The 13653-nt window shown below is 29.5% G+C and overlaps 1 protein-coding gene across 3 annotated transcripts in view; it reads right to left on the bottom strand.

Moving 5' to 3' along the window:
- Nucleotides 1–1007: 1007 nt before the first annotated feature.
- Nucleotides 1008–13653, bottom strand: part of Kap3 (kinesin associated protein 3) — a 39802-nt gene continuing 27156 nt past the window's right edge. For all 3 annotated transcript variants that reach the window (XM_087152389.1, XM_087152387.1, XM_087152388.1), the window contains exons 16-19: nucleotides 7579–7664; nucleotides 4924–5101; nucleotides 4022–4139; nucleotides 1008–1263 (exon numbers count right to left, since the gene is read on the bottom strand). In XM_087152389.1, the coding sequence (XP_087008515.1) occupies nucleotides 1242–1263; nucleotides 4022–4139; nucleotides 4924–5101; nucleotides 7579–7664 (404 nt within the window). In that variant the 3' untranslated portion in view covers nucleotides 1008–1241. The remainder of the gene's footprint in view (nucleotides 1264–4021; nucleotides 4140–4923; nucleotides 5102–7578; nucleotides 7665–13653) is intronic.

Raw genomic sequence — 13653 nt, 5'->3', positions numbered from 1 at the left:
CTGAAATTTCATACATCATTATAAAATAAAATTTTATTGATTACATGGAATCAATGTTCTTGTTTTTGTTTAAAATAGAACTAGCCCCCGTTGTCTTTTTAGCATCCTCCATTTTAAATGCTATAAAGTTCTGCTCACAGCATTTCAAATTTCAGTTTATTTTCTTTTGATTTCTGTAAGGAGAGACGTTTTAGAATAGCGTATTCGAAAGGGGAAAACAGAGATTTCTTTCCTTCTTTTCTATTTCATTCCTATCATATCGTTTTTTTCCATTAATTGCAAACAACAAAATTCCATAACTCTTGATGGCCAATGGAAACAAAAACTTATTTGAAACAAACTCTTACATAAATTATCAATAATAGTAATTTTTTATTTGAAACAAACTCTTACATAAATTATCAATAATAGTAATTTTATTAGTCAATCAGAAGACCATAATCTTGAAATCGTAATGGTTAAAAACATTGTTTTTCCAGTAATAATAAAAATTAAAATAAACTTCTTAGAAGTTTGAAAGTGAAAAATAAAGTTGAAGAAAATTTTAAAACATGTAAAACATTTAATACAAGAAACAAAAGTTTTCCCTAAAAATTAAAATGGGCAGGGCACTGATAAAATGAACTTTTAAAGGTGCGTTTTCTCTTTTTTAAAAAAAAGGTATTTAAAATTACTTACAAAAATTTAGCGAGTTGAGAATAATCGTAACAAAGTAAATATTTGCAATAGTAATCGGAATTTAACCTATAAACACAGATAATTTTACCAATGTGTAATTATAATTTAAGCAGTGAATTAATTTTCTTCAAAATCGTATCTGAATTAATAGGCAGTTCTTTTAAGGGATGGCGGCTTATTCTTACAAAGAGGGCACATTTATTGAGGCAAGCAGGGTGGGCAGACCTTCATAAAACACTTAGGAAAAACATTTCATAAAAATATAACATAGCAGCCAATACTCAAGTAAAAAGCAACAGCAATGACGAAATATGGCAATAACTGACAAAAAGATTTCTATATAACATTTATTAAATTATCAATAAATAAATAATAATTTAAATATATATATGTAAAAAGCCATTTAAATACAAATAAATAATATGCAAAAATTAAGTAAAAAAAAAACAGCTTTTGATTTTATGAAAAAATGTGTCTATGTTCAAATGCATAAATATGATAATTGCACTGGTCAAAATATGATTATAATTGCTTGATACTTTAGAATGGCTCAAAACAGCACATCATTGTTCAGGCCCAGGTATTCTAAAAAATATAAAAATATAGCACAGTTCAATTTCAAAATATTCTTTTAAAGAACAAGGAAAAGAAAACATATGTTTTATTTTTTTAAAGAATGCAACATTATGTTTTTGTTGTTTCTAATGCCACTTGCCAATGCCAGCAAACCTGCTTGGTGAAACCAAGCGAATTTAAGGCAGAGGATAAGTTTCATTTTATCGGTGGCGCCATCTATGGCCAAGAATACAACTTTAGCCACACACACGTCAGTGCCTGTTTATAGGGCAGACCCATTCATACATCCACAGATCATAATTTTGACCTGAACCAGAGAATGATTCAGAACTCCCATCATCCCTCTCATTCTCCAATTCAGAACTCCCAGAGGTATGATTTGTTATGAGAATATGAAGGACTATGTGACCCAACTGATTTAACGTGCAACAGTCACCATTTACTATACGGGAAGTCTTTGGCCAGTGGGGATCGAACTCACATTATGTTTTAACACAACTCAAACACCAAAACCTATATTACTTGATTAAAAACTTTCGCTTCAAAAAAAATAGAAATTGGAAATAACAGGTGACATATTTCAAGCATTCAAATACAGGAGCCTATTTTCAAAACTTGCCAGACATGAATGAGAAAAAAACTAGAAAAAACCACAGTATCAGAGAGAAGAAAAAAAGATGTGAAACAGTACAAGAAAAACCACAGTGTCCGAGAGGCGCAAATGATGGTAAAATGCATATTCACATGTCATGGAGAAGTGATGAAGAACTAATTTCATTAACAAGGGAATTCATACTTATATGAATAAAACAATATTCCAGAGCATCAAGTTGAGCTGATGTGACTGGGGTGGAAATAATTTAAGCATTGTCCAAATTGAATTTATACCCAAGATTTCTAAATAACTTAAAATCATCTTCATTGGTACAACAGCACAGGGTAGCCATGAACCTCTCCAGAACATTTCTTAGTGCATTTCTCTCTGTTACCTGATCATGCAAGTTCAATACCATCATTGCTTTAAAATTTGCTTTAATGGAGTTGAAGCATCAATGTTTCAGGCATCTTCTAGCTCTATTACCAAGTTGTTTACGTTTGAAAATTTTATATGTTGAGCAAGTTGCATCCAAATGGCAAATATGCCCTGCAAATCTCAGAAAGTTGATCAAGAAACTGAAGAAATTTTTTTCAGATTTTACGATCCTGTTTTTAGATATGACAAACCATTTCAGATATCAGATCCTTTATTGGAACACAATATTTATTGCTCCATGATTTTAAAAGACATAGATTTCATAGACAAACAACAATTAATGATTTTTTTTTTTAAATTAGTACAATTTTTATATTTTTAAGGAAATATAACAGCATATAGATATAAGGTATATTTGTTTACAATTTATTTTCAAACTCAGTTGATGGGGCTTAAATTTTTAAAAGGATCATATTTTGTGATTTATTTAATGTCATCAAAACCATTGTGCCTCAAAATGATCGATCACATTAAGCACACTACTGTATCCCAAACAGACTTAAGAAGTCAAAATTTGAAGTTTATATATACACACAGTGGAGTCTTGGTTTTAAGTCGTCTGTTTGGTAGGTTACCTCATTTCCTACATAATTTTCTGCTGGTCTGTGAAAATTGCCTACGCCGATAATGTTAAATAATCCTGGATATTACGCTACCCTTTTAAGGAAAATCCCTCTTTATACATTCCTTTAGAAGATCAAAATCATTTTTTTTTTGTCCACAAAGCTTGCAAACTTTTTCCGAGTTTTCTTTTATTTTTCTCCTTAAAAAACAAGAGACTTATTTATTAGCTGTTTGTAGTTCTTTTTTACATTGCAACTGGTTGGGCTGCTAAGCAACTGGTTGGGTAATCATTTCTTTTTTTTCTTATTGGGGCGACCTGCGGGATGTTTCGGAAGTAAAAATAAATGTTCCGGAAGTTCTGAATTTGAATGCTACAGTGTCTACTAAAATGCATTACAAATGGGCTTTATTAAACTTCTAGGAGTTATTTACTCCTCACTATTCAATGGGAATATTGGACCTTTGGAATAAAATTGCATGGCTGAAAATCTTCAGAAGCCGACGACACGTATATCGACTGCAACACACATTCCATTACTTCTCAATTCCTTCAATGGATATAAATTTTTATGCTAATGGATTCTTCCTAACTGCCAGGATTCACTGAAGAAGGATAGGTGGGCCCTAGCCTTCTTTAGAATTTTATTCCATGCTGTTTTGTTCCTGATTGAGGTTTTCCAGTTAGTTTTTCTAATAGTTTTAATGACTATTTTCATATAGTTAATCCATCTTTTGTTTTGTTTTTCCAGATACTAAATGGTTTGGACAAGATCTTTTTAGTGGCTCAAACATCCTCCAATATTATTAAGTGTCCTGCCCATTTAAACCTATGTATAGCTAAAAATTTAAGCATGTCTGGATTTTTAATAATTTATAGATTTCGGAGCTCGTGCTTCCTCTCCAATAATATTCTAAGACCTCCAAATATATTTCTCAATATTTTTCTTTCAAATCTAGCAAGCATCACTTCATCTTTTGTGTTCATAGTCACTGCTTTAGAGGCATAAAGGAATGAATGGCTCGCATTAAAGTTTCGTAAAGGAAAATTTTGGTCAATTGGTTAGAAGTACAAAAAAGTAAAACAAAAAATAGAATTTGACATTTGGTTTTTAGTGGCAATATTAAATAAAAAAATAAACTTTTATATTTATTGAGAAAGGAAGAGTGTACCTATTTTTGTAACGAGACTTTGGACGGCAGGATGCACTGTCTATAGATTTTGCAGGAGGCAGATCATCTAGGACATCCGGAGATAAGCTTTCATCACTCAACAGGGACTCATAAGCACCTAATATATAAGGATATGAAATATTTAAGAAAAATAAAAAAAACTATTATAAATATTCTAAGTAAAAATACAGGTTTTATGAAGCTTAAAAAAACTTAAGGTAAGTATACTAGTCCTCAAATATTTATGAACAAACTTTTCAATAATATTTGTGTTGGCAATTAGATGTGTGAACCAAAAAAAAAAAAATTTATTTGAGAAAAATACACTTTGAAAAAAGGAAAAAAAATTTGAAGTTGATAAAAAATATATTTTAAATGAATTTTCAGTAGACATATAAAATTCTTAGTTCAAGTTCAAATTTATGGTTCTTTATTTAGAAAAAAATAGCAAAGCCATCTATTTTTATAAAAAGCGAATAATTGTTAAATTTAAAATGCTAAATAAAAAAGTTTACCAGTGATAACTTTTGTTGTAGTTTATAAAAGAAAAGCTTGCAAACAATAATTTTTTACTTATAATATATTTAAAACACATTTTAACACATCATGGATAAAAAATATTATGTGTAAAAATATTATGGATTCTTAAAAAACTAAATTACATGTTCTAAAAAGACAGAAAAGACCAGAATACTAGACCCGGTATAATCAGACAACAATCAGGTCCTTTATGTTATCAACATGTCATATAATGGAAAAGCAGCCTAAAAGTCACACATAACTGTTAGGAACTCATAACAGTTATAAAAATGGCACATAGTTTGTTAAAAAGCATCATTTCATACGACAAAACCTTAAACAAACTTAGTTTTTTAAAAAAAATAGCAATAATAACTTCATACCACTTCCATAAAGTAAATCTGACGGATTGAGAAAGTCCTGAATCCTTGGGGTGTAAGAATCTTCCCCATAGAAATCAGCCTCATCTAATTGCTGGGACTCAATCATTTCAAGCCACTGGCAATTATGCCAACGGAATTTCTCAATTTGGATCTTCTTGGCCCACTCTTCATTATACTCCTATTAATTAAAATATGTGTTAACATTAGTATCAGTTTTAGTGTATGGAAATGCAAATAATAGCATTTTATGCTGATAGATGGAGTTCGGTAATGTTTAATAAAGTTGAATATGCTATGCTATCATTAAGACCAGATTGTACGAGATTTAACGATAACAGTTGACCATCCAGTCTCACTCATCAATTTGTTTCAAATGTTTCTATTCAATAAAATTGTGTTCTTTTAAATAAAATATATTTAAAAAAACACTTATGATTGCTATTAGATAAACAAAAATTTTTAAAAAAAATTACAACAAAACCATTTTTTTTTTGGTAAAAATAATGGTCACTTAGATGTATCAAACTCAAATTAATTCTTTTTTCCCAAACTTATACTTTTATTAAATTATCTGATTTTTTAATTTTTATAAAAATTTTCTTGTTTTTTTTTGGCATTTTTATGTAACTCTAAGACTTTTCCTTCATCTGTTGTCACCCAGTACTTTTATAAATTTCAAAAAATTTACAAAATAGGTAAAAAGGTAAAATTCAAGGTCATCAGGCAGATCTCAGGGGTGAGCGATTCAAGGGGTAGTCTCTCAGTATTTATGGAGTAGATCAATAATTCAAGTGCATTCAATTGAAAAGTAAAACCTGCCTTTTCACTAAAAACCAATACATCTTGCATTTACAAAACATCCAGAAAGTGGGAAGAATAAGTGTTAGAGACTTTTAGATTTCTTTAAAAAAAATTTGTGGTAATCATTTTTTTAATATTTAGACTACTTGACTTCATGAAAATGATGATTGTTAAATCTTTTCTCCAAAATAGAAATATATTTCAACAAATAAGGCATAAGAAAGATGGTGTTACTAATTTCTGCCTGACCAGAAGAGGATGTTGTAATCACTCACAATAATTCTGTAATCACTTATGTGGCAGGCAACGGATTAAATTGGATGGCTCATTGGAGAGCCCCATTTCTTATCATATTTTTTTATTGTTTTTATTAATAAATTTGTTGTTATTAAATATGGTTTCTTTATTAATGCACCCATTCACCACTGAATCATTCTGCAACAGATGGAAAAGTGAGTCAAATTTAAATTTTTGAAGTTAATTATAGCATATTTTTTAATTGCTTAAACCATATCACCCTTACTAACCTAAAAGAATATTTTCTTTTATGCTAAACATAAGACAACCTCATGTCAATTTAATTTGTTTACTTATTAGTTTGAATTCTATAAATCTATAATTGGGACCTTACATTTAGTTATATAAATTATTACTGTTTCAATATATTTTGACCTCTGAGTATAGGTACATTTTTCTCATCATTTCTAAAACAGAAAAGAGGACTTATAATATGAAAATCAGCTTTCTTTTTTCATATTTTGGAGGCACCTAGTTCAGACTATTTCTCTATACTGTTATCTACAGAAAGTATACCTAAGCAGTGAAATTATGTCAAAATATATTAGAATACACAGGTGGTAAACATAGAAATTGTCCTTGAAAAACTTTTTAAAAAAATTAAAAAAAAACTGGTGGTGAGTATACTGAAATACTCAAAGCTTGACTCTTCAATCTCTCAATTATTTAAAAAATTATTTCTAAACAATTGAAAACTTATGAAAGAAAACTAAGACAATGCATTTTCTCCCATTCTCATTGTCAACATATAAACTTTATAGAACTCATTAACCTAAATTCACTAAAATATCATCAACTCAAAGTTCTTCAATTATAATCCAAGTTCAAGACAAATACATTTAGCTAGAGATGAAGATGTTGTTGCTGTTTAAAAATAGTAATTTCAGTTTCACAGTCATACGTTTACAATTTAAAAAAAAAGATTCAACATGCCTTAAATATTCAATTTGCACACAAATATAATACTCATAACAATCTAAACTGCAACAAAATTGAATGATTCCAAAATCTAGGAATTTTTGAAGTTAAATAATAATAAATCATAGAATTTTAAAATATTAATAAGCCGGTTCAAGTTATTTGATAGTTTGATTATTTATATAATTTGTATAAATAATAATTTGAATTTGTAGAAAACATTCATGGCATAAAGTAATTTATGGCATTATATTTTTCTTTTATAAAAACAATAACAGCAATTGTATAGCTTGCAATTTTCTTTTAACTCCTTGACTAGGTTATAAATCAATTATAGAAAAAAAAATTCCCAACTTTCATGAGCTTTCAAGTACATTTTATCAAAATTCAGACTAATTATACTTAAAACAAGCTGTCACATAGAAACAGTGTCCTTAACCATTTTTGTATCTTCATTTAACAAAATTATATTCTGAATTCTGATTATAGTTCTTGCTGTCAAAATTGTGATGAACTGCCCCTACTACAAGCTTTTTAAGATAAAATTATTGGCTTAAGCCCATATCTTGTCACTTGATACATGGAGCCAATCGGGGAGCGAACATCTTTTATAAATGGTCGTAATAGCAAGTAACTTACCGATATTATTTCCAGGCTTCTATCACAAAGTTTCCTGATTTCAGTATTTTTATCATGCATCAAATCAAGCAAATATCCCGGAATTTCTGAGACACTTGATAAGGAGAATAAATAGTTTATTGAATAGCCAGGTACACATTTTCTAGGAAAAGAGCAGATAAAAGAAAAACAAAAGAGAATGTTAAATTTAAAACAAATGCTCCAGATTTTAAATTTTATATAAGAATTGCATCTTTCATTTAAGGGGTTTGCATATAATTAAACTTGAGGTAAACATATTTCAAATTTTGAATTAAGTTGTGTAGTACATGATTTTAAGATTTGAAAGATATGTTTAAAAAGTCATTAAAAAATTTATTTTATATATATATACACTATATATTTATATATATATTATTTTATATATATATATACAATCAAGAGCCAAAACATTATGACCACCTCTTAATAACGAGTTGGCCCACCTTTAGCCCGCAACACAGCTGCAACCCGCCTTAGCATGGAGGCCACAAGTCCTTGGTAGATAGCCGGAGACAGATTGTACCAGATGTTTAAGTAACGGTCACTCAAATCCGAGATATTGCGACTTAGTGGTCTTTCTCAGTGGTCATTCAGAATTCTGAGCTGCCGTTCCATGACATCTCAAATGTGTTCTATCGGATTCAGATCCGGTGAGCCAGGACATTAACTGGAATTCAACATCATGTTCCTGGAACCACTCCAACACAATTTGAGCCTTGTGACATGGGGCTTTGTCCTGTTGGAAAATTCCATTTCCAGCTGGAAAAACAGAGGCCATGCAAGGGTGCAACTGGTCTGCAATGATGTTCAGATACCCTGTAGCATTTATGGTCTGCTCTACCACAACCACGGATCCCAGAAACGTCCAAGAGAACGTACCCCCAAGCATGATACCGCTACCACCGGCCTGTGTATGACCTACTGTACATTGAGGGAGCAACTGTTCGCCTGGAAGACGGCATATCCTGACAAGGCCATCGGCGTGATGAATGACAAACCGTGATTCATCTGACCAGGCAACTCTCTCCCACAGATCCATGAACCAGTCCTGATGTTCCCGGGCCCTGTGCAGGCGTTTTTGGCGATGACGCTTGGTCAGCAAAGGCACATGAGTGGGACCTTTGCTGAGTAGCCCCATATCCAACAGTCTCCACTGAACTGTGTGCTCTGATACCATTCTACTTGACTCTGCATTGTATTGGGCTGTCAGTTGAGACACTGTCTGATTCCGGTTTTGCTTCACCAAGGGAGACAATCTCCGACGACCTTTTTCTTTGATAGTGTGTGGACGTCCAACACCATGTCATCTACTGCTGGTTCCACCGTCATTCATCCACTTCGCATAAGTACTAACAACTATAGATCGCAAACAACTCACGAGTCGTGCAGTTTCGGAAATACTTGTTCCGAGCCTTCGAGTCATTACAATCTGCCCTCTATCAAAGTCGCTTAGATCCGCAGCCTTTCCCATCACAAAAAAAAGTAAGCGAAAGAATGATTCTTCAAACACTCCAGCAACAGTTAAATACCACTTCCACCTGATCACGTGCCTTCCACGTCATCCAGGAGAATTCATTTCAAAATGTAGGGGTGGTCATAATGTTTTGGCTCTTGAGTGTATATATACTTAATATTGGTGTATGATTCACTAGGGTTAGGATAAAGAGTAGAGACCTGTAAGTGGCATGCAAATTTCTGAAGTATTTTAAAGAAATTGCTTCAACAGTCAAGGCCACTTAAATATCCATTACAGCCCGTTTAAACAATTATTAATCGATTACCTTTATATTCTTAATCCTTTTAGAAGATAAACAATGCATTGATGTTAAAATATATCTTATAAAAATATTATCAGGGTGGCCACTCAAATCAGGTTTTAAATTTCCCTGATTTTTCCAGGTAAAAATCTTAAAATTTCCAGGTTAACATGTTTTTTTTTTCATTAAGTATAAGAGGGATAAAACAAAAGTACAAAAATTTTAAAGTATTTTATTTAAAATGATATTTTTTTAATACATCATATTAAAAAAATAATTAAAGTACATATATTTTTAGCAAGATTTTGTTTTTTACTTTTTTTTTTAATTTTTAACGTTTTGGTACAAGTTTAATGTGGTTAAATTAAGTTGGATGTGGAGAAAATAATAAGTTTAGCATGTAAAATATATTGTTTTGATTGAATTAAAAAAGTTTAATGTGAATGCAATTTTTGCACAAAGTGCACCGAATGGCAAATACAGAGAGACTAAAAAAAAACTTTGATTTGTATTGTTTAATATATTTTCATTAGGGATGTAATGAATAGTGATTTGGCAAAGTTGCTGAATACTGAATAGTCGACCAAACAAATCGTCTGAATACCAAATATTAGGTGGCCAAGTAGTAGCATTTTTCTTTTTAAAAAAAATCCTTAATATACATTATTTTTTTTTATATATAAATAAGTTTAGTCATTTTTGAAAATTTATTAAAACTCAGCTATATTATTAGAGTTGGGTAAGGAGAAAAAATTATAAAAGTTATCTATTAGAAATATTTAAGATAAATAAAAACTAACTAATAGCTACAAAAAAAACTGAAGTTGTTCTGTTGAATAAGAAAGAAAATATATTCTCTTAATTTTTAAGACAAAATTTTAATGCTGAAAATAGTATTTTCCAAAAAAAAAAAGTTCAAACTTTAAAAGAAAAAAAGTCGATCAGAAAAACTTTTAAAAATGCCCACAAAAAATTATACACAAAAGCGAAACATAAAAAATAAAACTCTGTCATAATTAAACTAAACTGATGGACTATCATATTTTAAACTGAACATCTATTTTCCAATTATACTGTATTTTTTTTATTTTTAAAAAAGGGTAGAAAAAAGAAATAAGTCCAATAGAAACTCTCTTAATTGCTCCACCATAATAAAACTCTTGATAAAAACCAAAGTTATTTAAAAAAGAAAAATCTAAATAGAAACGAAAACAAAAATTGTTCTCAATTTTTAAAAGAAAATTTAACGCTTTTTCAAGTTTGTAAATATAAACAAGTATGAAAAATAATGTTCTTCAGAAACACTCTTTAAAAAATGCTGTACCATAATAAAAACTTTGATAAAAAGTTAATAAAAAAAAAGGCAAAAAAGAGACAGAAAAAAAGCATTCTAATTTCTTAAAATATAACATTAAGGTTGAAAATCACAGCATCTTTTTTGTTACCAGCTATCTGTCTTACCATACTAGAAAAAAGTAAAAATAAAAGAATAAAATCTTTCATAAAATGATCAGTTAAAATGCTGTGATATAATCAAAACAGAAAAACAAAAAAGAGAATCTAGATTCTTAAAACAGAAATTTTGCTTTTCCATTTATCTTCCACAACATAATTTTGCAAGCACATGAATATAAAAACTTAACAAAGATGCGTAAAAACTATATATGATAATGCATAATAAAAATACTATTTTAGATAACTCTATTTAATCTATTAAAACTTTGTCAAAAAATACTTGGCCGAATATTCGGCAAGCAGGCCAAATGCCGAATAGTAATTGAATATTTGTTGCATCCCTAATTTTCATTAAACAAAAAAATAATTAATAAAAAACAATAATTTCAGGCGATTATGCATGAATAATTTCTATATTTATTTACATTTTATATTGTATTTAATCCAAACAGTACTCTTTGTAAAGTTCATTGATCATATTTTCTTTAAACCAATATCTAGAGTCAAATGTTTAAATAATGTTGTTTTCAAGAGCGATAACAGGGTGCGTAGCCAAATCTTTGAATAAAAAATAAGCACTTTTTAAAAACTTTTTAAGCACTTTACAAAAATTTTCAAGCACTCAAAAAATCCATATTCGATCAATGATATTATTGAAAAACAAAAACTTTTTATGAACAGTTTTAGCATTGAAAAAATCAAAAAAGATAGGAGCGTAAATCGAAACAATCATGACTTTCCCACATCACCGAGTGAATTCAACTTGACCCTGAACTCAGAACAAAAGTATCCTTACCCCCTACGTCAAAAAAGGTGTTAGAAGTAAAATAAAATAAACAAGAATAAAATTAAAATAAATTAAAAAAGAAAACATTTCATAAGGATCTGATATTCTCTATCTGAATTGGAGCACTCGGGTTTCGGTTACAAGTGTACGCGCATGCGCAAGTCATAACGTGGGTACGACATGAAGTCCGCGTTAATGATTACGTAGCAAACTCCCCATTTTTTCGTGAAATACATGGGATCCACCAGACATCACTGAAGGGGGAAAAAATTATTCGGAAAAATAGCACTTTTTAAAAATGCAAGCTGAAAAAAGCACCTTTAAAAGCTTTTAAAAACGAAATCTCCAAAAAAGCACCTTTAAGTACTTTTCACAAACGCTACGCACCCTGGATAAGCAGTATTAAAAAATTAATGTCACAAAGGCAAAATTGTCAAATTTCTTATTACATATCGGAGAGAAAAAAACTAGATAAATTCTTTATATTTTATTCTTTTCTAATTTGAAATTAAAATATTTAAAGAATTCCTATCTAACTAAATGATTTTTTAGCTTAGATTAGTAAATTTTTTTGTTTGCTTTTACAACTAGAAAATCACACAGTGCAGAACAAAAAAACAGTTTCATTCTCCTTCTTCCTAATAATCATATGAATAAAAAAAAATTATATTCTTTGTTTATACAACATTTAACATGTTTTCCATACATTCCTTAATTTTTACCAGCTTCTTAAAATAAAAGGAGAAACAGTTTAGGAAATATCATTTCAGGAAAAAGAATAACATTAACAAACTTTAGACATTGTTATTACTACACAATGTCAAATTTTGAATTGAACATAGTGAATCAAATTTTAAATCAAAAGTCTTAATTTTGAATAAAAAACCAAATATTTACCAGCAAAATGTTAATATAACCATGTTAACATATGGTTGGTCCTTAAAAGAACCTTTTTTTTAAAAATTAAAACATGTTATAAAAGTTTAAAATAAAATCGAGAAAATTAGCATTAAAAATTTTACGATTTGCTGACAAACATCCAGGGTTGGCTTTTTGCTGGCAGACACCTGAAAAATGTAACTGTAATAAACTTTTTAATTCATTGTTTGTAAATATATATTATTTTGTTTATATTAAATATAAAGAGTGCAGTATATCAAATATTTATATAAAATCGAGAGTAAAGTAATGTAATAATAAATATAATTATATATTAAATATAATTATAGATTTTAGTTTATTATATTAAACTCTGAAATTCAGTAATTATTATCATTTAACTCTTAGCATAACTGAATAGAGCTATATTTTCAAATAGTTTTTTCTTTTCAAGACATAATTTGCATGGCAACAATCCAATTGTTATAACATTAACAGTTTTAATCTTTGCTGTATGTAAGAGGCAATATAATTGGCTAGATTCACTGATTCATAAATGTAAACTGTAATTTCATTGGTTAAAATATTTCTACATCTACAGTGACCAATCAGGTAAGCTGCTTTGTTTCTGAAAGCTGTTCTTCTATCTACCAAAATAAATTGTTTGACAACAAAAAATGTTTGTTTTGTTTACAGTTTTCTCTATGCTAAAAAGTTGTAGATAATGAACTCTAGTATAGGTGGTAGGCCACTGGACCCTATATGGGGATTTTAAACTCAGAAAGAAAGAAATATGAAATTAATAGTCGTATGCAATAATTGCAAAAAAACTGTGAGTGCAAAACCTTATAGAATGAAAGAACATTATAAAAAGTGTAATGGTGCTACTAGCAATGAACACCCTCAAGCTTCTGGCATACAGCTTATGGAGGAATCAAAGGATGAAGAACAAGAAAATTCAACTCCTCTTCCAAAGAAATTAAAAGAAAATGTCTCTACAGAAGTTGGGTCTTCCAGAATTCAAAGTAGTATGAGTAATTTTATTCTGAAAACAAACTCACGAGAAAAAAGATGCTATTGATGAGGCAATTGCCAAGTTTTTCAACAGCTGTAGCATTCCCTTCTTGGTGAGTGAAAATCCATCACTTATAAACATGATAAACTTACTATGACCAG

This window comes from Parasteatoda tepidariorum, chromosome 9 (assembly GCF_982258835.1).
Source record: "Parasteatoda tepidariorum strain Cologne lab strain chromosome 9, Ptep-v5.0, whole genome shotgun sequence".
NCBI lineage: Eukaryota > Metazoa > Arthropoda > Arachnida > Araneae > Theridiidae > Parasteatoda > Parasteatoda tepidariorum.
Note: the sequence above shows the minus strand (reverse complement) of the source record. Positions and strands in the feature narration are given on the sequence as shown.